The sequence below is a fragment of the Protopterus annectens genome, chromosome 1.part1 (genome assembly GCF_019279795.1).
Source record: "Protopterus annectens isolate FY-2018-M chromosome 1.part1, PAN1.0, whole genome shotgun sequence".
In the NCBI taxonomy this organism is placed as follows: Eukaryota; Metazoa; Chordata; order Ceratodontiformes; family Protopteridae; genus Protopterus; species Protopterus annectens.
Window position 1 is genome coordinate 1,710,632,115 of NC_056726.1, and position 26,058 is coordinate 1,710,658,172.

The following is a 26,058-nucleotide window of genomic DNA, read 5'->3' on the forward strand; positions in this document are numbered from 1 at the left end:
CCTTAGCCCAAAGGTTCCTGGAAATTATAAACTCAAATGCTATGGAACAACTAGTCACCACTCCCACAAGAGGGGACAACATACTAGACCTGATCATTACCAACATGGGGACTCTATGCCCCACACCAGAAGTATATCCCTCATTGGTAAGATCAGACCATAAATTAATTTCACTGGATGTCCACATCCCGACCCCACCCCCAGCCCAGAAAACCACAGTGAAAAACTTCTCAAAAGCGAACTTCTCACTTCTCAAAACCGAAGTGGAATCCTTCAAGGCCCCAGGGCCAGTGGAAACTACGGCCCAAACTGCAGAATCCTATATAAACGCATTCTACTGACAACTCCAGGAATACATGGATCATGCTATCCCAAACAAAACCAAGACCCAATCATCCAAAGGCAGGTGTCCAGTCTGGTGGACCCCTGCCATAAATAAACTGTACAACAGAAGGAGGAAGCTACTACATGATAGAGCAAAATCCCTAATAGGGAAGGCATCTCTGATCTGTACTAGCAAAAAATTACGATCCCTCATAAAATTCTCCAAGGCCAGCTTCGAGAGAAAAATTGCACAGGACACCAAAGACAATAAGGCTTTTTTTCCGTTATGTTAGAAACCTGGGATGCAACTCCCAGACTTGTTCTGAGTTGATTCTAAATGACAAAAAATACACTGAACCCACAGACATTGCCAATATCCTGGCAGAGAGGTTCAGTGCAAACTTCTCCACCCCATACCCCCCAAAAGAGCAAGTATCTATCCCGGCAGAGGGCTGCCTCCCAAACATCTCTGATGCTCAGGTGAAGGCTGCCCTCTCCAAAGCAAAAAACACTGCTTCCATGGGACCAGATGGCGTCCCAGGTTGCATCCTACATGAACTCCAAGAGGAACTAATCCCTCAAATAAAACAGCTATACAATCTCAGCCTCACTACAGGATATGTGCCCACAGAATGGCGTACAGCAACAGTGGTCCCACTCCACAAAGGTGGAGCCTCTACGGACCCTGGAAACTATCACCCCATAAGCCTGACTAGCTTAGTCTGCAAGGCTATGGAGAGGATCATCATGGAGCTCATAAACAAAGACATTGGGGACCTACAGACACTATATCCTACCCAGTCCGGCTTTGTCAAGGGCAGATCCTGCCTTTTGAACCTGGTTGACTTCTTCAAAACAGTCACCAAAGCCATAGATGAAGGGAAGGTAGTCCACACAACCTATCTGGACCTTGCAAAGGCATTTGACACAATACCCCACTCGGGCATCATAGATAAGCTATCCAGCTTAAATATAAACCCCTATGTCACAAGATGGGTCGCAAACTGGCTCAAAGACAGAACCCACAGAGTGAGAGTTGCTGGAGCCATGTCCGACTCGAAACCGGTCACAAGTGGCATCCCACAGGGTTCTGTCCTGGGACCACTCTTGTTCGGTATATACTTTTCCGAGGTACAGGCAAATGTGGGAGGACTATGGCTCACCAAGTTCGCAGACGACTGCAAACTGGGTGCCATAATCAACTCTCCAGCTGACACAAACATCCTTTAAAAAGGTCTCACAGAGACAGATAACTGGTGTCAGCACCATGGTTTAAAGCTAAATGCCAAAAAATGTATAGTCATACCCTTTGGCAAAAACAATGTGCCCATAAATTACCACATAGGCGGAAACCCATTAAGTACAGAGAAAGTTATTAGGGACCTGGGGACCCAAGTTGATAGCAATCTCTCCTTTGAAAACCACATTGCCAAAGTGGTTAGAAAGACCTTTTACATAGCCCACCTCATCACGAAGGGTTTCACATCTAGATCAAGAGAGGTAATCGTGCCCCTTTATTCATCCCTCATCAGGCCCATCATAGAATACAATGCCCCTTTTGGGATGTACCTTACCCGACACCTGCAGCAATTAGAAAGACCTCAAAAGTATCTCACCAAGAGGATCAAGGGTCTCAAACAGATGCCATATGCTGCTCGGTTACAAAAACTCCAGCTCTACTCAGTTGCATACCGCCTACTTCGAGGCGATCTATGCCTGACATACAAAGCTATGTCAAATCCAGAATTAATGGACATGCTCCACCTCAGTAAATCTCAATCCCTTAGAGCCACATGCTTGAGGGACTTGAACCTCAGCACAGAAATAAATAGAACTTGCTGGAGGGACAGGTTCATAACCCAGAGGCTCCCTTCACTCTCACTGAATCTCTTCAAGAAGAATCTAGATAGGTGGATGGGGGATCGTAGGTTTGTCCCAGGGATTACTCCCGTGTCACTATTGGACAGAGGCACAGTAAACTAAACTTTAAAAAGGGCACAGTATACTCAAATCAAGGGGTGGCGTAAGCCATACAGAATCGGGCTAGGCTTATAATTGCCCCAGGGCAGATAGCCTAGTATGAACCTATGAACCTATGATTGTGTAAAGATTTGTATATGTGTAATGTGTGTGTGTGTGTGTGTGTGTGTGTGTGTGTGTGTGTGTGTGTGTGTGTGTGTGTGTGTGTGTGGGCTGTAGAATGTCTGGGTGTGAGTTTGCTTTCTTTTTCTGTTTGTGCAATCTCGGAGTTATTATATATATATATAAGTAGCAGGGATGTGGGGTGTGCAGGAGGGCTTGCCCCCCCCCCCAGCTTATTTGTAGTGTAGGTTTGTGGATGTGTGGTGTTATGTTTTTGTGTGTTTTTTTTTGCTTTGTAGTGTCGGTATTGTGGTGTATGTGTGGTGTAGTATATGCTGTGTGTTTAAATATTGTAGTTTTGGGCTGCCGGTGTTTTGTGGATTCCCCTTATGGTTTTGAGATACTGAAACTCGAGATTTAAGTATTTTGAGATAATAAAGGGGAACCATATACTTATATATGCTCATGTGCATGTATTACGTGTGTGTGTGTGTGACTGCATACTGTATTTACTATATGTATGCATTTTAGACACACACACACACACAGACAGACAGAGACACACACACACACACACACAGACACACACACAGGCACACACACACACAGACACAGTCATTAGCTTGTTTTTTTACCTGCTGTCAGTAGCGGCCTTAGGTCAACTGGTGCCCTAGACAAAAGGGATCTATGTCACCCCCCACCACACCACCCTGTGCCACTATCCCAGTCTACCTACACCAAATAAATACTGGAAAAGTGCCCCTGATAGAGCGGCACCCTAGGCGGCTGCCTAGTTGGCCTATGCCTAAGGCCGGCTATGCCTGCTGTATTTGTAAGGAAATAATGTAATATCTACACAGGTGTCAAATGTGCATATAAACAGAAGATTTAATTTCAATGCTTTCCTTCACAGGGTCTACAAACCAGTAATTAAAACTACTATTTCTAGGTGCATTGCCTGCTTAAGAATGTAACTTAATGTACACATCAATGGAAGCAAGCAACACAAACGATATATCCACAGCAAGCAGTTTATTTTAAGCGCTTTCGTCGGCCTTAAGCCTCAGACTTCATCAGAAACACCATTAAAACACCTTCACATATTTATATACCCTTCACCATGTCACATGGTCACATAATGAATTAAAGTTAAAATTACTAAAGTAGAAACTATGTGATATTGTATAATATTATGTTTTGTAAAACCTTCCTACTAATAAAACAGCATTTTATTGACAAGTTAAAAAATTAAGTGAAAATGAATAAATATGGCAATAAATGTAACTTAATGTTTATAATCTGTTTCACTATATTGAATGAAACCTGGAGTTTTCCTAGATCAATATTTTACCTTGCAGTGGAGAATGTAGATGAGGCGGCTGACGAATATAATTCAAAAATGGATTTCTCACATCAAAGCTGTCACAATGCTGTGCAAATGAAAAAAAGACTTCTGAGCTGTGTTTTTCTTAGAACAGAAAAGGATGCATCAGTTTTATATATTATTTTCTTACATTAAAACTCAAGATAGATTATTAAAATTTAGATTGTATATTGCAAACACATTTACAACATGGTATGCCAACAAGAATGCTAGGGACTATATTGCATAAATCTGTCAGTATATTCAAAAAATGATTATAATCATAATGTTTTAAAGAGCAATGGGGAGATACAATAAAGCCTGCTTCGTTCTTTTCCACCATTGTGGTGCTATACGCACATGGATGTGAAAAAGTTTAGATTCGGTAATCACGTGTAGAGGCACACAACCCAGTGCAAACAAGGTAAACACTGTGGTATGCTAAGTAGCTGAATTACACGCTAATTAACCAATCTAAAATGGTGGAGCTGTTCAACAAGCTATAAAGCAACTGTGTAGACTCCATGCTGTTGTTCCACGTGAATTTGGAAACTTTTAGAATATAGCCATAGAAAAGAATCTATATGGACAGAATAAAAAGTAAAAAGTGTGTGATTTGTACAGAACTGAACTTAACATGTGACAACATCAGGTACAGGCTGGATGCAACAAAAGGAGAGTAACAATAGCAACATAAATCCTTTTTGTGTCGTAAAAGAAATGCAGCTTTGCTCTCCCACCCCCAAGTGAACAGCACACTTGTAATGCAGACAGATAAAAGAGTACAAGTCTGTGTTACCAAAATAATTATAAAAAACATTAAACAAATATATCAGATGAAATGCAGGCATATCATCTAAAAATCAGTACTCCTATGTGTGGATATATTCAAAGTAATATCCTTTCTTCTGTGTTTAACACATAAACAAATTGATTCCCCTACAGTTTCCCTAGCTACATGGTTGTCGTGTGGTGTAGATTCAGGGATGTCAGAATAGTGAAGATGCAAATGAGGTCTGAATTCATTAGAACTGATGAATTCCAAAAAAATGGATCTGTGTATGGATGTAAACATCATGGGCAGCTATGGTGGTGTAGTGGTTAGCATTGCCACCTCATAGCAAAAGGGTCTCTGGTTTGATTCTTGGCGGGGGTGCCTTCTGTGTGGAGTCTGCATGTCCTCCCTGTCATCATGTAGGTTTCCTCCAGGTGCACCAGTTTCCTCCCAAAGACATGTTGCAGGTGGATTGGACACACTAAATTGGCCCTAGGTGTGAGTGTATGCATGTGTGTGTCTATATTGGAAGGTTGGGTGCTGGGCTGGCAACTTGACACTGAAAAACTCCACTTCTAATCATTCTGCAGACTGTTGTTCCACTGTGGCAACCCATAATAGGAAAATGAGGAGAAGCAGAAGGGATGCAAACATTATGCAAGTACTGCCTCAGTGTTTGCATTTAATGGATACCAACTGTGGATGCTTACATCAGCTGGGTGTGTCAGGTTAGACTTAGAAAATGTTACATATATGTCTATCAAGGTTGGAAATGCAAATAAGCAGGGCACAATTCATAGGGTCTGTTTCATTAACATCCAACCTCCTCTTCATTTGTTGGCAAATTGTGTTTTTTCGATCATTTTTATTATTTTTTTTTTTTGGCCGTTGTTTGGATGATGCATCACTTAGTGCAATCATGGTAAACAGAGCAATGAATAGAAGTTTTGCTATGCTTATCTTGTTTGCACAGTGTTGTGCGACGAGCAAAAGGGAAAACTTAAGAATGATTAGTGAATAACGGAATTTCATGTAACCATTCCAGTGTCAGCATTGCTAATGTCTGACAGTTAGTACTAAGCCTGTGGGATACACCTGCTATGTAATTGACTTTGTTGCTGCAGGTGTTAATGCAGTGATATGTTCCTTTTTGGGGCCATGTTGTACTGGGTTTGAATGCAGTTGTATTTAACACTTAAGTACTTTCGTATTACCATTGGTGGGATTTGGCACGCAATGTGCACCATCTCACAATTATGCCTTAAAGAAAAGAAATGTGGAAAACAGGAGAGTGGTGAAATGGGGAGCGAGCAGGGGGAAGAACAAATTGAAAGCAATACAGGAATGAGCAGGAGGAAGGTAGAAAAGAACCACTGCTATCCATTTCTTCAACAGTAAAAAATGATAATTTATGCAGAATATTAGCTGAATTGGGGCTGTCACCTCCAAAAAGAGGGGTGATGATAACACAATCATGTTGTATAGACAACTGGACCGGATCAAGTGTGTAGAGAAGACACATGTGCGAAATGGAGAACTATGTATGGTATCATATTTTTTGTGGGACAGGTGCCCATTTTTTGTTTTTTTAGAGACAGAGAGAAGAATTTTGGTGAAGGGACATAGGTATGTCTGGGTCTGGTAAGTTGGGTAGTTGAGGAAGCAATTGGAGATAGACAAGACCAGAGACAGGGACAGTAATGGACACAAGAGGTTGGTGGACACCATAGATGGGGTGTGGGTGTGGGCATCCAGGACCCCTGTTCGTCAAGCTGGGTGACAGTGAGAATTGAGTCCTCACCCACTGGACTGTCATCACTGTCACCTCACTCCACCACTGGATGGAGCACTCAGTATCTGTTTTTCCTCCTACTTGTCCGAAGTAAAATGAGGGAGAGCTGCCCCTCCATCTGACATAGGCATGCATCAATAGTTGCAGTGCACAACCCTATGCACCATCCCTGGCAGCTCAGCATGGAGGAATAAACTCACCACCTCTGCCACTGCTCTCAGAGGTAACCACTGGCTTATCCTCCAGGGCAGAACTACCTGCGGGGATAGATAGTTCAGGGGCAGAAAATGTGGTGCTGCCACATTGGTTCCCAGACATGCTGGGCAGTAGTGCCGGATCCTTTGGAGTTGGGCAGGTGGATCCATGAAGCAGGCCTTCCCCACAGTGCTGTGGAGCATTTTGTGATGTGATGGATGACATGGACACATTTTGATGACACATAATAATATAAAACAACACAAAAAAAGTGATAAGGGTTTGGGTGAGAGAAAAAAAAGATAAAATTAGAACCTTTCATATGTAACATACAAACATTAATACAATTATTTGACTCTTATCTTAATCCTTACTCTTAAGACTACCACCCCTAACAGATAAGTAGTACTTTTAAGACTACCAGCTCCTTCCAGATGTACATTTTACTACAGATTGCAACAGCTACTCCTTTACATGTGTATACATTGCACATATTTGTGTTCCAATTATATAGAGTACAGTTTACAGCTGGGCATGTATGCCTCTGACATAGAGTTTTTACTCTAAACCTTTAAGTTACACCTAATTTAAGAATTAACCATATCATATACTTGGGAAGTGTGATATTTGAACCCGTCACCTCTGACTAAAATCTAATATTGTACTCTTAGTTTGTGCTCCAGACTAATGCATGCATATTTGATTTTACAATTGAGATACCCATGCTCAATTTGACAACTGTATAAAATACCAAACAAGCTATAGGTTCATAGGATGATACTAGGTTATACTAGGCTATTGGCCTGGAGGCCGTTATAAGCCTAGCCAAGAATTTCACCCATGTTCCCCCAAAGTCTGCCCCTGTTTCCCCAATCCAGCAGGGACACAGGTGGGATCCCAGGGGTATATTTTCTGTTTCCCATCCAGTCGTCCAGGTTCCTCTTAAAGAGGGCTAGATAGGTACTCTGCTTGACATGGAGAGGGAGTCTATTCCATAGACGGAGGAGTCTCTGGGACTCTAGCTTTAATTTTTAGTGCTACAATAACACTACCCTTCTGCTGCATGCATAAAAAATGCCTCCCCATCATTGCCAATCTAGAGTCATGGGTTGTAACATTGCACTCCCTTTCTATGGCAGCTGTGGGCAAAAAACACAACAGAATAGAATACCGTTATGAACAGCAGTCTTGCCTATATTCAGCTTTTAAGCCTTACAGGTACTATCTGAAGTTGATACTTACAACTGTTTCCATTTGTGTTTTACACAACCTACATTTGTTTGTTTTTCCCACTTTTCTTAAAGCCTTTTAAACCAATATGTATGTAGCCCACTATCTTGGACAGCAAATATTCATCCTTTCATCTTTTGGTTTCAATTCACTTCTTCTTATTCATTCCTTCATCAGATCTTGTTTAAGAGGAGGTTATTAGAGAAAAGGTGCTAACTTGCCACTGTATTTTGTGGACTTCCACTCTTTCCCTTTCTTCTGGCCCTTTTCTTTATATTCATTTTTTTTTGGGGGGGGGGGGCTTTTAGTTACAGTCTGATTTTAGTTCCCTTCTGATTTGATTTCTATTCATACTTTGTTCTGAAATGTTTCTGATGAACTAAGCAAAGATGCCATCTTAGACAAGGTGACCATTTTCTTATACGACCTAAACTGGGACACTTGAGGGCTGCCCCAGGAAGCCAGGTCTGCAATCCCATTTTCCCAGCCCCGATGGGAGTGGAGATAGGGCAGCTATGTCATCTTGCACCGAGGCAGGCAGGTTGGCCTCCAGTCCTTCACCAGGTACTGTGGGGATGTCATTCTGTGAATAGCACCACCCAGGAGGCAAGAGGTCACATGCCAGGAGGCTTGAAGTGATGCACATTAGTTGGTGCCTGGCACCGTGTGGGTGAGAGACTGAGGTCTACCACAAGAAGTGCAGAGATGGGGGGACCCCGGGCCATCTCCTCTGCGAGTTTGAAAGCCCTAGGTGCAAGGCAAAGTGGAGAACCAGTGTCACGGAAGTCTGGCTGAGGGGCTGTCTGAGGCTTCGTGGCCCAGCAGAGTTCCATGAGGCTGGGAAGATCCCCTGAGAGGCTCTAAGAGCACGCATGACACTGCATGATTTGGCAGCAGTTAGGAGATATGTAACCTTGGAAAAAAGCTCTCATTCCTGGGTAGAAGTGGAATCCCAGAGGGGATCAGTCCTGATGGAGGTCTGGAAGGGAGAGAGAGGTGGAAAGTGACTGTTACAGGACAGCTCTTGCCTGGGTGAGGGGATACGGACCATGCCCCATCTGGGACAGAAGTTTGGAAGGGGGAGAGAGGCAGATAGTGGCAGGGCTGGGTAAGCTCCTGCCTGGGTGAGGGGGGTCAGGCAAAGCTCCCCCAACAGACGTCCTTAAGGGAGAGCTAGGACAGACAGAAGCTGGATCTGGAGAGCTCCTGCCTGGGTGATCGGGGTCAAGCACAGCCCCCCCCCCCATGATGGAAGTCCTTAAGGGAACAACTGGCAGACAGTGGTGGGACCTGGAGAGCTCCTGCCTGGGTGGGTGGGGTCAGGCAGAGCTCCCCATGATGAACATCCTTGAGGAAGCACCAGGGTGGATGGCAGAGGGACCTTGAGAGCTCCTGCCAGGGTGAAGGCATCCAACTTCATCCCATAACTGACAGCATCCTTGAAAAATCTCAAAGTCCCCAGAGCTACTCTGGATGGGAAAGCAGGGGGACTCTGAAGCCTTCATGAGAGTGGATTTGCCCCTCAGCGGCCGAGGGGAGTTCTGGAGGAGTGGATGGGATTGGAGGGAAGTTCCCCTGAGAGGGTCCGAGGTCATGAGTGATCTGGCAAATTTGGCAGCCCACAAGAGACATGCAGGCTGCAGAGTCCCCGGACATGGGGGGCCATGGCCGGGGAAGGTCGCTTGGCCAGGCTGAAGGGGAGGACTGTAGAGTTTTAGCCCTGACAGAAGTCAGTATGGGAGCACCAGGCAGATGGGTGTAGGGCCTGAAGAGCTCCTGCCTAGGTGAATGGGGTCAAGCAGAACCCCCACGATGGAAGTCCTTGAGGGAGTGACTGACTGATGGTGGCAGGGCCTGGGTGGCTTCTGCCAGTGCAACGGCATCCAGCCTTAACCCATACCCAATGGCATCCCTGAGGATGGGAAAGCAGGGGAACTGGCCACCCTGGGAAGCCAAGTCACCATTCAGACTGAGCAGTCTAAACTGGGACATTTCCTGTGTCGGAAAGACAATGTTTGGGATTCCGGGACAGAGACTTCCAAACTGGGACTGTCCAACTGGGACTGTTGGTAACCTTGATCTTAGCCATCTTCTTCTACATCTTTAAAGCTTTCACTATGATTGGATCTGATAGGGTCGGCAAATATGTATGTAGTTCCACAATTGCAGATCTACATATGTAGTCAATTTTGAAGAGGACCATGCCTCCTTCAGAGCAGGGGATGTATAATCCTGGCAAGCACTGGCTTTTATATATCATATGATGAGCACAAATCATTTTTCTTGTTTTCTTGTCTAACCTTTTAGAACCAGTCAATTACAGCAAAGCTGTAAGTCAGAACAGGAAAAGAAAATTAATTTATAGCTTGGACTTTATTCCTAGATGTTAAAGCAGTTTTCAATATTAGCTTTAGTCTTCTGAAGTATTCCTTACTAAGCTTTTTTTTTCATTTGTTCAAGTTTTGTTGTATGCCCTTCCCAATATTTATGCATTTTTCTCTCCCTCAAGTTCATTCATACAAAACTCCTGTCCCGGGTTTTATTTATTTCTTATGTGTTGTAGCTTTCCCTTTATAAATGTAGCTTTTGTACAGAGTGTCATTCTGATATTATCTAAGAAAGTTTTGTCCATTTGTACTAGTGCTTCCAGATCCTCATCTGATGAACAATACAATTTTAAATAATCTACAAAAAGTAGAAGAGATGTCTTTGAACAAGGTTGATTTCTAGTAGTTCAACTGTAAACCATAGCCAAATCTATTTAATAAAAATGCAAGAGAAAACAGCAGTGGTGATGAATCACCCAGGAATTCCTGCTGTAAAGTGGATTGCCTCAGTTTCATAATTGCTGTCATGTAATTGATAAATGCAGGGTGTGTATTACAAATTTTTAGCATGTCATTGTCCATGAATGTGGGATGCTGTTCAATGATTTTTTTTTTTTTTGTAATCTATGGATGCAAACTTCCCCATTTTTACAGCTCTCTATTAGGCCATGGATGAGGGTAAAGCAGTACACGCTGCCTACCTCAACCTGGCCAAGGCATTTGACACAATTCCTCACTCAGGTATTATAAATAAACTCACAAAACTGTGCATAAATCCCTATGTCACCAGATGGATAGACAAATGGCTCATGGACAGGATGCATGGGTAAATCCAGATCCAGCAAGAGTCCATTTACTAGTGGTGTGCCACAGGACTGTAAAATACTTATCAGAATTCAAGGCTAATGTGGAAGACCTATGGATGACAGTTTGCTGATGACTGCAAGCTGGGGACAATCACTGAATCCTCCAAAGATGCAGATATCCTTCAGAAGGGTCTAGATTAGACAAATGATTGGTGCCAGAACCATAGCCTAAAATCAAATGTGAGAAAATGCATTTTCATACCCTTTGGGAAGTCAAATACCCCTGCAAATTGCATCACTAATAGCACACCTCTAAGGGTAGACTCGGATATGAGAGATTTAGGTACAAAGATAAATAGTAGCCTGAACTTTAACCACCATGTGTCCCCAGTAGTGAGAAAGTCTTTCTATGTGGCACAACTTATAAGTAAAGGTATAACATCCAGGTCCAAGGAAATTATAGTCCCACTGTACAGGGGCCTCATTAAACAAATATTTGAGTACAATGTGCCACTTGGCATGTACTTGACTAAGCACTTACAACAGCTGAAATGATCTCAGAGGTTCCTCCCATAGGAAATACAGGGTGTAAAGAACATGTCCTATGTGGCTAGACTAAAAGCCCTACCCCTTTACTCTGTCTCCTAAAGAATATTAAGGAGTGACCTATGCCTGACCTATAAGAAGCTCACAGATCTAGCCCTGATGGAGCTGCTACACATCTGCAAATCAAACAGTGTGAGAATCAATCGATCTAGGGATCTAGACTTAGTCAGCAAATCAAAACATGCTGGAGAGGCAGATATGTGTCTCAGAGATTGACCCTTCTTTGGAACAGGCTTCCTACTCACATTAAGCAGTGTTCTTTCCTGGACCTCTTCAAATTAAATTTGGATCAATGGATGGGGAATTGCAAAGTCCCAGCTGGGGTAGTTCCTTAGTCCCATATGGACAGGGGCAATATGTAAGATACGCAAGGCATAGGCACAAACTTATGCCATCCTATTTCCCCTAGGAGTCATATATTGGGAAAATTTGGGTTATATTGGTTACACTTGTAAAGGATTTTAAACTGTTAGCTTAGTAATCTCCTATGAACCTGTGAATCTATACTAATGACTGATTAAAGATTGTAAGATTAAATTTATTAGTATTTTTATGATCTGGTATTAATTTTCCACTAGTGATCTTCAGGCATAGACTTCTTAATATAGAACCAAATAGAACATTTTCCTTACAGACAAGGCAGAGGCATTAAATCAAAACAATGTCAAGTCGTTAAAGTTTTCACTGCTTCTGATTTTTGTAACAAGGAATCACTGTCATCATTATCTTACTTTGGTAATTCTGTGATGTAGAAGAAGAAGAATGTCATTTGATAATGTCACCCAACTTCAAAGATATATTTCTTGTTTTACAGGACAGAGGCAAGTTTGCCTTGGACTGTTTATTTTACATTGGGTACTAAAAGTATCCTGTCAGGATGCTGAGTACTTTCAAATACTTTTTAAATGGCAGCAAAACTGACTAAGGGCAAGAGAAGTCATTTAGCCTCTTACCTCCAGAATTAGGGATAATGCAACAAATAATTTAAAGAAAACCCCCTCACAACAGGGACAATTTATGAATTACGATGCTATTAAGTTAGAAAGCAGATACAAAAAGAGAATATGAATTAACATTCATTCTCTGAAGTAAACAAACTCTGTAACTGTAATGACTAGCAATATTTACTGATGATTATTAGTATTTATTAACTGTAATTGGTCACATTTTCTCAACATGTGTCCAGTTTTAGAAGGGGAAGGAACAAACATTTGAGCTGAAGTTAGGACCAACCATAAAAATTAGGGACCAATGACAGGTATGAGAGAAGTAGTAAAATCATTCTCAAAGAAAACCAGGTAGAAAATTCAACAGAGAAATAAAGTTTGGGCACAATGGAGAACAACTAAAAACTCTGTAGACCAACAATTCAGGCAAAAAAGAAATGACACTAATAAAGCTATACTCGAAGATAAAAAAAAACTTTTACTTCCACCTCCAACAGACCAACTGTTAGATTTTATGAATATAAGGCTGAAATTAATTCTGTTGTAAATATGCAGAAAGAAAAAGCTTGCTTAAATGCAGAAACAGAGTTTAGTAATATGTGATCAGCAATCATACTAAATGAACATAGCTTGGAAAATAAGGAACCTGCTGAAAAGACATTGTTTCCCTTACAGACTTAAAAACAGGATGTATGCAAGAGCAAAAATGTAAAATCTGCTTTAAAAGAATGGACAATGACACTGTGACAATGTGTTTCCTCAAAAATATGTTTTTCTGCATGGAAAACAGGACATGTTTATCAGCATTGGCACAAGAACAGATGTTCTTATACAAAGATCCAAATAGAATACAGGATGTTCACACTGTCAGAACAATGTGTTTCCTCAAAAACATGTTTTTCTGCATGGACAACAGGACACTGTTATCAGCATTGGCAAAAGAACAGATGTTCTTATACAAAGATCCAAATAGAATACAGGGTGTTCACACTGTCAGAAAAGCTGGTCTCTTACAAGACATTGTTAAACAAGGAAGCTTAGTATTGTTTCTACAGGATGAACAATTCTCCAAAATAGAATATCAATAGGAAATGTATATGTTTATGCATGACTAAAAGTGTATATAAAGAGCTATATAAATCCAGTTATGTTAGAGGTATGGTAGGGACTCATTTGTCTTGAGGTAAATGTTATATCTGTCACATCATCTGTACTATATGAGAAGTAAAGTTGGAACAGTACTTTTAAGCTGCAACGTTAGTACGTTTGGTTTATTATAAAAAGTTATTTGTTACTGCTCTCTAAAGTTGATGCTGCAAAGTATATTCTCTAATCAGTGTATATTCTGCAAGTTTCTGTATGCAACAGACTGTGAATGCAAATATAACCAGACTTTGAATTTTAGCAGAATCCAGCCAGCAAGACTGAGTGTCTTAAGAACACTTCAAATCCATCACACCAAGCAGTAAGCAGCTCCATGTAATTTTTCAATGGCAAGCTAGCCTGCATTTGAACCTACAATCTGCAATTCAAACACAGGGGGAGTGATGGTAAGCCCTGCAGAGGGTCATTTCAGTCAAATTGCAGTAACTAACATTTGTACGTATGTGTAAATCCTAAACAGAAGTATTCCAGTTTATGCAGCTTGCAGTAGTAAAGTTTTTTAGACGTCTAAAATCCGGAGTGAGACTAGTTCAAGAAATTCGCAGTGCCATAAATTCTTCAAGAAAAGGTGAATGTCCACTAGCACAGTAGTCCGCTGCCTGTTGTGCTTCACCAGCTTCTCAAGTGACTCTGAAAAATTTCTAGCCATCAGCAACAGCAGCCTGATCACCTGTTTTCTTGCTAACTGGTAAGACTTTTTTATGTGTCACATATTTAGTGTGGATGATGTTAAACAGTTTGTATATTCTTACATAGTTTGTATATTCTTAGACAGTTTGTATATTATTAGACAGTATGGATAGTAAATTGCAATATTGGTATACACAGCATATTAGTAAATGTAAAACCTTAGTAAGGCAGGTTGATAGTAAGGCATTATGCAAATGTATTACAATATTTGACTGGTTTCTCAAAGAAAACCATGTGGAATATGACAAATGTTTATTGTGTGCTTCAACAAAAACTGCATTTTGTGTATTATGCCATAAAAAAGTATTGCATCATATTGCTAAAAAAATAGACTGTAAAGACAGATCTGTTCATGATAAAGAATTAACTAAGGGCAAAGTGTTTCCATTACATTCTGATGTTGAACAGTTATGTCCTGTCACCACATGTGAGTCAAATCAGTTACTGATAGAACCCCTAGTACATTTTGTTACAAAGGAATGTAGTAAACTTCTAAAAGACAGACACAATGAGTTCAGGAAGTTTAGAAAAGTTATACATACATCTTTTCAAAAGGGCATAGGAGTTTCAAATTCAGCAGAACAGCTTACTAAAGAATGTCAGAAAGACCATGCAACATTACAAGAAATTCAACAGCAGTTGCAGGATAAAGGAAATAAATTAGCTGAACTGACAGAGACTGGGAACTTCCTGCATACACAGTTAATCTGTGCAAAAGAAATATATTGTATAATATGTTTATGTTTTGAAAATGGTTAAACATACATGGTAGGATGGTAGGATCTGATGTCTGGACAAATCATTCTCAAATGTTTTACTTTCATTCAGTTAAAGCAAGACATTTATCAGTACTACAGTAAAATAGAGCATATGAATGTCATTCTTAGCATAGTCGAAAGGTAATCAAAACTGTCCTAGTGTATAAAATTAAATGAAAATAGTTAATAAGAATAAAAATGTAAAGTCACAAGACTGACATGCTTGTATAAAGATGTACAGATACAAGACAGACATGCATGTATGTTCTTTTCATCTAGAGTACATTTGTTTACAATGCACAAAAGCAAAAGGTAGACAACAGCAAATATAAATAAACATTTGTTATAATTGTATAGTAACACCAAACAGTTAAAGTTCTGAATTTTAAAAATAAATAAAATCACAGATGGTATTAGTCAAACAGTTTTTGTAAAATTAATGGCAGGACAGTTAAATAGATAAAAAAATAAAAAATACTGAAATCCATGTAAGGTAATTGTAAAATAATGTCTATTTATGTTGTATAAATGCATAGTTATGCAAATCACAATCACAATCACATTAAAGGAAAAATGCCAAAAGAATTAACTATAGTTTACAGAGTATGAAATGTGAGCTCAGACCTTCCTAGACTGAATGAATAGTTACAGGAAATGTTGGAAAGATATGATAAACAACAAGACTGATTGTCAGGCAAGTAGCTTGAGTTTTTCTAAAACATCATTGTTATTAAAACATACTTGTTAAAATGTTTACATGCAACACTATTTGGTAATTGTAATAAAATGTCACAATTGTGCATAGATGTCACTGATAATCTGTTTGCAAGTAAATGTTAAAAGAAAAAAAACTCAGTTACATCAAGTACAGCCAGCAAATGGGCTATAGAGTTCAAATCAATTGTGCAGGAGGGTGTAGCTACCTACTAATGATCAAATCAGACAAAAGTCCATAATTTAATAAAATAAATGTATAACCATAGTGTTAGGCTGACATACATTCTATTCTCACAGCATAGGGCAGGTAAATAGTACTACAGGGGGAAGGGTACTTTCTCAGTTTTACACTGACTGTATAAGCAGTACTGCACAAGGGTCTGAAATAAAGCTACAGAAAAAAGATAAAACAACAAGGGTCTGAAATAAAGCTAGACAAAAACATAAACAACAATGGTCTGAAGTAAAGCTACAGAAAAAATAAACAACAAGGGTCTGAAATAAAGCTATAGAAAAAATAAACAGCAAGGGTCTGAAATAAAGCTACAGAAAAAATAAACAATAAGGGTCTAAAATAAAGCTACAGGAAGAAATATCTCATTCCTTCTTGACAATACTCTTTTATGGGGGGAGGGGGAAACAGGTATTAGTGTATTAGAAATACTGGTAAACTGGATTAAACTTGACAGGATAAGATATTTTACAAGTTGTTAATAGCTATCATAATGGCTATTATTGTATTGTTTAGAATTAAATTGTATTTACAACCTGTTAAATTGTAAAGCTATACAAGAGATGGTTTAAAAAAACAAGAGATGATTTAAAATTGCTTTATTAAAGCTATACAAGAGAGAATAAAGATATGCAAAATGCATAAATGTTTCTAATAGCAAGAATGGTCACTATTTTTAATATGTTTTTGGCAAAACAATGTTGGTATAAAAAAGCATGAATATTTTTAATTGCTGAGTATGTAGTTTAAAATAACAGGACATATGGATATGGTATCAATTCCACTAGATATTTCTAAAGAGACATAAAAATTTTCCAAGATTTTGCTCAATATTAATGTTATTAAATTTGTAAGATTAGACTAAATGTACTTTACAGTCTTTGTATGTACAAATGTAGAAAATTTCATTACAAATGATAGTCTTTGTATGTACAAATGCAGAAAAATTCAGTACAAAAGAAATTAATGTCTAGTAATGAATATGTGTGGAAAAAAACATATTTAAAGAAAAAATGGGTCCAGGGTACCTACTAGATTGAAATGCATAAATAACAAACAGTCTGTGTAAATACATACTGTATAGGATACATCGTAATAAGTTCAAAAGTAATTCATAACATCACTGGTTTTACCCCAGTTAGGAAAAAAAATATATTAAAATATTGTACTCATGCAGCTAATGGACTAATATGTACATAGCATTATCAAGTGTATAAATCATGTTTTTTTTTAATCCTCAAGTATTAAATATACTGAAATAATTGCATTAAATCTAAGCCCAGTTCAGTACTTTATGTTCACTTCACTGTCAACCAAGATGTTAATGAGCAGTTCGAAGACATGATCACAATGTTATGGTTAAAATGACATTGAAACTGTATATTTTCAGAAGTGTATAAATGCTTGCAGAAGCACATGGTTCTAATCTCTTATAGTTAATTCAACAGTTGCAAAGAGTTAACGAAACAGTTCTAAGTCATAAATGAAATTCTATGATTGCAAAAGAATAAATTGATCAAGTTAAACTAAAGCAGACACAGCTCATAACTGATAAAATATTTTCACAGAATGGTCTGCAAAAGAAAAAGTTGTTAAATACATTCAGTTTTGGTAGTAATACTTTAATATCATTGTATTAACTATGTAAAATTGCATTTTGATTTGTTGTATCAAACTAAAGGTTTGTTTCTTGTGTTTTCTATATAAAATGTTTTGAGTATGTTTAAAAACAGAGGGAATTGTTAGATTTTATGAATATAAGGCTGACATTAATTCTGTTGTAAATATGCTGAAAGAAAAAGCTTGCTTAAATGCAGAAACAGAGTTTAGTAATATGTGATCAGCAATCATACTAAATGAACATGGCTTGGAAAATAAGGAACCTGCTGAATGGACATTGTTTCCCTTACAGACTCAAACACAGGATGTATGCAAGAGCAAAAATGCAAAATCTGCTTTTAAAGAATGGACAATGACACTGTGACAATGTGTTTCCTCAAAAATATGTTTTTCTGCATGGAAAACAGGACATGTTTATCAGCATTGGCACAAGAACATATGTTCTTATACAAAGATCCAAATAGAATACAGGATGTTCACACTGTCAGAACAATGTGTTTCCTCAAAAACATGTTTTTCTGCATGGACAACAGGACACTGTTTTCAGCATTGGCAAAAGAACAGATGTTCTTATACAAAGATCCAAATAGAATACAGGGTGTTCACACTGTCAGAAAAGCTGGTCTCTTACAAGACATTGTTAAACAAGGAAGCTTAGTATTGTTTCTACAGGATGAGCAATTCTCCAAAATAGAATATCAAGAGGAAATGTATATGTTTATGCATGACTAAAAGTGTATATAAAGAGCTATATAAATCCAGTTATGTTAGAGGTATGGTAGGGACTCATTTGTCCTGAGGTAAATGTTATATCTCTCACATCATCTGTACTATATGAGAAGTAAAGTTGGAACAGTACTTTTAAGCTGCAATGTTAGTACGTTTGGTTTATTATAAAAAGTTATTTGTTACTGCTCTCTAAAGTTGATGCTGCAAAGTATATTCTCTCATTAGTGTATATTCTGCAAGTTTCTGTATGCAACAGACTGTGAATGCAAATATAACCAGACTTTGAATTTTAGCAGAATCCAGCCAGCAAGACTGAGTGTCTTAAGAACATTTTAAATCCATCACACCAAGCAGTAAGCAGCTCCATGTAATTTTTCACCAACCAAAATAATCCACAAAAGTTCTGGGATAGCATAAACAGACTACTTCAACCAGGCCAATCCGCAACACCACCTCCTATAGGATCAAATTCCAACAATCCAAAGCAAACTGCTAATGCTTTTAATACTGTCTTCACTGAGACCATCCAAACACTAGCTAATCAACTAACACCCGATAGCTCTGCCCTTCCAACCAATACTACTAACTCTGTCCCAACTCTAAACCTGCAACCTGTCCCAACTTCCCTTATCTGCAACCTCTTAAGTAAACTAAAACCTAATACCCCCTCAGCTAACCAGCTACTTGCTGAATACCTGCAAAAGCCAGCCAAAGTCAGAGCTTATCCTGTATCATTCCTGATAAATAGAACCATACAAGTAAGCACTATTCCCACCATCTGGAAAATCTCCTACATTATACCCCTACACAAGGGTGGAAACTCCATAGAATATTCTAACTACTGTCCCATAGCACTACTTTCCCCTTTAGCTAAAATAATGGAAAATTGCATCCACAGACAGTTACTAGACCACCTACTCCAGAACAATTTACTGGCCAAATCTCAACATGGCTTCAGGCCTTTCCACAGTACAACAACTGCACTTCTATCCTTCACTGACAGCATTGATAAAAAACATAATAACAATCTTCCCTCTTCAGCACTTTTCATCGACCTTTCAAAAGCATTCAACATGGTCAACCACCACTTACTTCTCAATATTCTAAAATCCTTCTCTCTGGACACAAAGACTATAAAATGGTTCCAGTCCTACCTTGATAATAGACAGCAGGCAGTGCTATGGGACAACAACCTCTCATCCCATCTCCCAAATACCCTAGGTGTTCCTCAGGGCTCTATATTGGGCCCCCTCCTTTTCTCAATATTTATCAATGACCTCACCCTAGCTATTCCTTTAACTAACTGTGTACAATACGCAGATGATTCGGCAATAATCTACTCAGCTAAATCTCAATCCTAACTACAGTCTCTAACTCAGACAATTTTATTTTATTATTTATTTTTATTTTAACATTATTTTACCAGGATAAATCCAACTGGACACAAAGTGCCCATTTTCAGTGGAGTCCTAAGTTCCAAGGAAGTTAACAGAGTACATACATGGTTTAGATAACAATAAAAAACTGGTATACAAGGTAAGAGAAACAAAGAAGTATACGAACAATTTTGTAAAACAATAAGATACTCAAACAATAAGATACTCAGGAGTAGAACCCCTATTTGCAATATTTACAACAACAACAAAAAAATACATATTAGGTGAGTATATCAGGTGACTGCGGTGGTGGTGCTTGTGGTAGCATTGTCGCCTCACAGTAAGACGTTGTCCTGTTTGATTGGGCTGGCAACTCGGCACGTAAAAATCTACTGCCAATCATTAGCGGACCGGAGTTCCGCTGTGGCGACCCCTAACCGGGAAAAGCTGAAAGACACAACAACAACAACAAGGTGAGTATATCAGGTGAGAATATAATGTATGCAATGGAGGCAACAGTGGGTCACTTATATGGAGTAGTGGGTCTTCAAGGGGGGTCTTTGCAGTTACAAAGAGGGTTAGCATAGAGGTGTGAATTAAGAAGGCCCTTCAAGGTGCTTGTGTGACTTTGTAGCCTGAGTTCAGGTGGGAGGGTGTTCCATACTTTAGCAACATCATAAGAAAACAGGGCCTCCCCAAAGCTGTTATTTCATGGGTTGATTTTAATCAGGTTTTTGTTACACGAACATAGTTCCCTTTTGGGGTTGTGAATGTTTAGTATGTCAGCTAGGGCAGGGCTCTTCCCTGGATGAAAAAGAATTTGATGGGCTATGATCAGTTGGTGGTAGCATAGGAGGTTTTGAAATTCTAACCAGTGCAGTTTAATTAGGGATTGGCAGTGATGGGAATGTGATCTATTATTGGCAGCGAACCCAGATAGTTTATTGTAGCATTTGGAGAGTTTGTTCAGGTTAGTTTTGTTAATGTTGGTGAGGACTGGAGAGGCGTACAGTAGTGTTGATAAGAGATGAGTTCTGGCTATTGTTCCAGTTTCGGGGATTAGGAATAATATGCAACGATATAGGCAACCAAGTTGTTTATGGACTTTAGAGATAGTTTGGGATACATGCTTGCTGAATTTAAGTTGTTGATCAATAGTGATGCCTAAGAGTTTGGCCTCAGTTACTGGGGTGATGAGGGTGCCATTGGTTGACATGATGGTAAAGGTGGCGGGGGAGTGATTGATTGGGTGGAATAGTATTAGCTGCGTTTTTTTGGGGTTTAGTATTAGTTGGTAGTTGTTTAGCCAGTTATCTACCTCAGTGAAGGATTCCTGGGCTTTACTTTGTAGTAATTGGATGGTTGGTGCTGAGCAGATTAGAGTAATGTCATCCACATACTGGACAATGTTGGCTTTAGTGGTAGCTAGGTGGAGATTATTTGTAAATATGTTGAAGAGAAGGGGATCAAGGATTGAACCTTGTGGGACACCGCATGTGACAGAGAGTGGGGGGGATAGGGAGTTGCCCCATTTGACAGATTGTGACTGGTTGTTTAGGTAACTGTTAACCATTTTAGGGTGGAGTCATCGAAGTTGAGTTCTGCTAGGCAGGTGAGGAGCTTGCCTTGGATAGGTCTAAGAAGGTGGCAAAGACCAGCTTCCCTTGGTTCCTATGAGAGTTTATGGTATTGGAGAAGCTAATTACAGCAGTGTTGGTGCTATGGGAAGGTCTGAATCCATGTTGAGTTTTAGTTAGAAGGTTGTTAGTTAACAGATGGGTAAGGATTTGGAGGTGGATACATTTTTCTAGAATTTTTGAGAGGGGTGATAGGATAGCAATGGGACAGTAGTTGGAGAGGTCAGTAGAGGAACCTCTCTTGTGGAGAGAGATGATATATGATGTTTTCCATAATGAAGGAATGGAATGCAAGGAGATAGATCTGTTAATGAGTAGGGAGATGGGGTAGGCAATGGCCTTGGATGTAATGGAGATATTGAGTGGGGGGACTGTCAGCAGCTAGGGTGGTAGGTTTGAGTTTAGCTAAGAGACTTTGAATGGTTGTAGTTGGAACTGGGTTAAAAGTGAAGGGGGTGGAGTTAGTCTGATAGTTTAAGGGTTGATGTTGGGTCATGGGTGATATAGCACTTACCAGGTTCAATATTGAAGTGGTAAAGTAGTTATTAAAACTAGAGGCTATGTGTGGATCCGTACAATGTTCAATAAAACAGAAAATTGGTTTCTACAATGCTGCCTCCTCTTGAACCCCCCCCCCCCAAAAAAACTCTTCCTCTTCACTCCTACCCATAAATCACTCCCAATTAACTTTTCAGTCTTATCCAATAATGGTAAACTCATATCTCCCGATCCAACAACTAAACTTCTAGGGGTAACCATTGATAACCTGAACTTTGAAACTCATATCAACAATACCATAAAAACTGTCAACAGGAAACTAGGTTCCCTCTATAGGATAAAACCCTTTTTCTCCCCACTAGCCAGAACCGCTATTGCCTATTCCCACGTTATCTCCACACTTCTCTACGCTTCTTCCATATATACTAACTTGTCAAAAAATAACCTTAACAAGCTAGCCAACGCTTGCAATAGCATTGCCAGATTTGCTACTGCTTCCTCCTTTAGGACCCATCACTGCCATAACCTGAAACAATTAGGCTGGTTAGAGCTTCTGAATCAGATTCACTTTAAACAACTTACATTGCTCACAAAATCTTTTTCCAACCTACCAATACCCCAGTAATTGCTAGTCTCATTACCCAATATAAGAACCTTTCAACTTTACGCTCATCTAATAAACTACTAGTATCAACATGTACAACTAATAACATGGCAGGAGATGCTCTGTTCTCAAATGCAGTTGGAAAGTATTGGAACCAACTTCCCTATGAACTTACATCACTGTCTTAATTTACACTTTTTAAACACAATCTGAAACTCTTATCTTAAAACACATTGGTTATGTCCCTGTACAAATCCAGACTAATCTCATACTATATCCCAAATACCCTCTCTTAAGACTTAATTTCTGCTCTGTGTCTTTTTAGATCAAGGCCTATCACTGGCAAAACATATCTTATTCTAGTAGAGATAATTTAAAATAACTAGTTAAATTCTTCTGCATATAATTCTAAAGCATCCTACCTAAGAAAACTGTGAGCATTGCTGAACAATTGAAACTTGAAGTTTGTATTTGTTTAACAATTACTTTCTAGTTACTAATGAAGTATTGTACATAAAGTCTAAAATATCTTATCTAATGCTTGTAACATGTTTTTTGTATAAACTGTGAAGATTCCTGAACTGCTTAAAATTTGTAGTATTTAACTGTATAACAACTAGTACCTGTATGTTAGTAGTCTAGTAATCTCTTGGAGCTCATCTCCCCGGGACTCTACTGAAAATGGACATAAATCCAGTTAGACTATCCCGGTCAACAAATGTAAAATAAAAATAAATAAATAAATAAATAGTGGAAGATGAATTCTGTAATTCTGTGGCACCTGAGTATTTACAAATCTACTTATTTGTTTATTTGCTTGTTTTGTTTGTTAGCTCATTTACCAAGTAATGAACTGGTAAAAATACTGTTTTCGCCAAGACAAGGCCAAGAAGCTGCCTTAACTTTTCAGAGCATGTATAAAGCAGATAACCTTCCGAGCTATATTTCCCGCCGGGTCTATATTAGATAATTGAACGTTTGAAAGTTCGACTCTCAATATGGTCGACACCATATGATCGAACTTTCAAAAGTTTGAATATCTAATAAAAAAAATAAACTATACAAAACACCTAACTGAAGGTTTTAAGCAGGGTGGAAGCCCCCCTACCCCCCCCCCCCCATGGGGGACTGCTCCCTCTCCCACTCTTTAAATATACCAACTCTGATATCACACTACAGTGCAGAAAAGGGAAATCTTCTCATTCCGCACTGTATGGCGATCTCCGTTACAACATTCAGACTTTCAAAAATTCAATCATATGGTGTCGACCATATGAGACTCTAAATTTTTAATGTTCGAACATTCACTATAGACCCTTCACAGCCATTGTTTACTTTCAGTTTATGTTATAACCAACATTTACTATTTTATAATTCCTATAATTGTGCTTTCAATGGAATGTTATTTACAAAAATCACTGCATTCTAAACAAGGATTCTAGCATGAGCACAATTCAATAAATACTATTGTTGTGCTTTTATATGAATAGTACTTACACAAGGCAGTGTATTATATGCAAGGGAAATGAGAAGAAGTATTTGCACATCTAGACCTGTTACATAGCTATCTCTTTGTATCATTATGGCTATAAATTGCTGAGTATACAGTGATTTTAGTGGAATAGCTTTACATACCAATTCACTGGATCTGGCTTTGTGTATATGCATTTTATTTTAGCATTGCCCCTGGCCTTATGTTTGCATCCTACCTATTTTAAATTGTAAACATCACAGAAACATGACATTATTATGCAAGACACACCTATCCTTGGACACCTAATGCTTCCTGTAAGTTCTGGGAATATGGGCTCAAAAACTACTCCAAGCAATCTGTGCTAGTATCATGTGATTTATCTAGGATAATCTAATCATTGTATCAACATTCACAGCAGACAAAAAAAAGGTCAACAGCAAAACAGCAGCAACACAAGGCTCATGCTCCAAGACATAACCTTGGGGAATGAAAAACAGAAACAATGTTTTTTTGTAGTGAGGAGCAAGTCCCCCCTGCAACACCTCATGTGAGGGACTGTGCCCCCACCCCCCTGATTATTAAATATATCAACTCCAATATCACACAATATAGGGGAAAGGGCATATTCCCTAACTCCAGTATTATGGCACTCTTGATACAATGTCAGTCAGTTTTCCTGTCATCCAAAGAAAACCAGCAGAAATCTAAAAAGAAAGTCAACCAATATAACTGAACCTATAAATATATATAATATGTGTAGACACACATATATAAATATAGATATATATATATATATATATATATATAAAAAAAAAAATATATATATATATATATATATATATATATATATATATATAGATCTACTTCAGTGGATTGAACTTTTAAATGTTCGAAGACGATATGGCCGAGACACCATAACATCAAACATTTAAAAGTTCGAAAACTGACTAAAAATTAAAAAAAAAAAAAAACGAAACCAGCATAGCAGGGGGGCAAGCCTCTCTGCACCCCCTACATGGTGGGCTGCCCCCCCATACCCCCCGCTACTTAAATATACCAGCTCCGAGATCGCACTACATTGTGGAAAAGGGAAATCTTCCTGTTCCGCACTGAAAGCGGATCTCCATTCAGTGCTTTTGAACTTTTAAAAGTTCGATCATATGATCTCGGCCATATGAGGTTCGAATTTTTAAAGGTTTGATCCACTGAAGGGGACCCATATATATATATATATATATATATATATATATATATATATATATATATATATATATATATACACAGGTGTACTATAAATAATCGAAAACACTCAAAGTCAGCTATAAAAACATTGACCTCATAAGGTCAAAAACACTAGCGTGAACATGTTAGTATATATGCATCAAGAAACAGCCTCAGCACATGCAGAATCTAATTATAAAAGCATACAACTGAATGTATTTTTTTTGCAGTCCCCTATACCATCTGCTAATTATGTATAACAACTCAGTGCCAATAAGATCACACAAAAACAGGGTAAGGGCATTTTCCCAAACACCAGGAACTGTGCAGTCTTATTCCCCTGTAAACATTCTGCTTAGTAAATCAAATGTTGTCAGCCACATGCACACAAACCCCCCACACACACACACAATAAGTATCAATGTACATTCTACCAATTTCTGCACATCAAAAGGAAAAATATATTTGTTAAAAAACAAAACTACATTGTTCACAAAAGGAAAACATACACATTCCTTTTGCAATCTGTCATGTTAAGAAAGAAATAAATTAACAGTACCTTCAAACATACATTGTATGAATAGTGATACTATTCCGGAAAGGGCTTTGGATAAAGTAATATGCAGTGTTGTGATTAGACTCACTGGCAGGGTAATGATTAGGGTTAACACACGATTAAGGATGGATGGGAAGGCATATTCAAATGTGTCAGCTCTAATCCTGCTACTACCCCAACCCTAACCCTAACTCTGCACATTATTTTACCAAAAACCCTTTCTGTAAAAGTACCACTGCACAAGACAACTTCTAGATGCATTTCAGATATACCATCGCACATACAAAACATGAAATCTGTCCCCTTACCTGACTGTCACTCTAACCTTACAGTAC

General features: G+C 38.8%; 1 protein-coding gene across 2 annotated transcripts in view; it reads right to left on the reverse strand.

Moving 5' to 3' along the window:
* LOC122811896 (proto-oncogene tyrosine-protein kinase LCK-like) overlaps positions 1–26,058 on the reverse strand; it is a 1,092,777-nt gene that overhangs the window by 1,010,754 nt on the left and 55,965 nt on the right. For both annotated transcript variants that reach the window (XM_044084047.1, XM_044084056.1), the window contains exon 2: positions 3,758–3,836. In XM_044084047.1, coding sequence (XP_043939982.1) covers positions 3,758–3,836 — 79 coding nt within the window. The remainder of the gene's footprint in view (positions 1–3,757; positions 3,837–26,058) is intronic.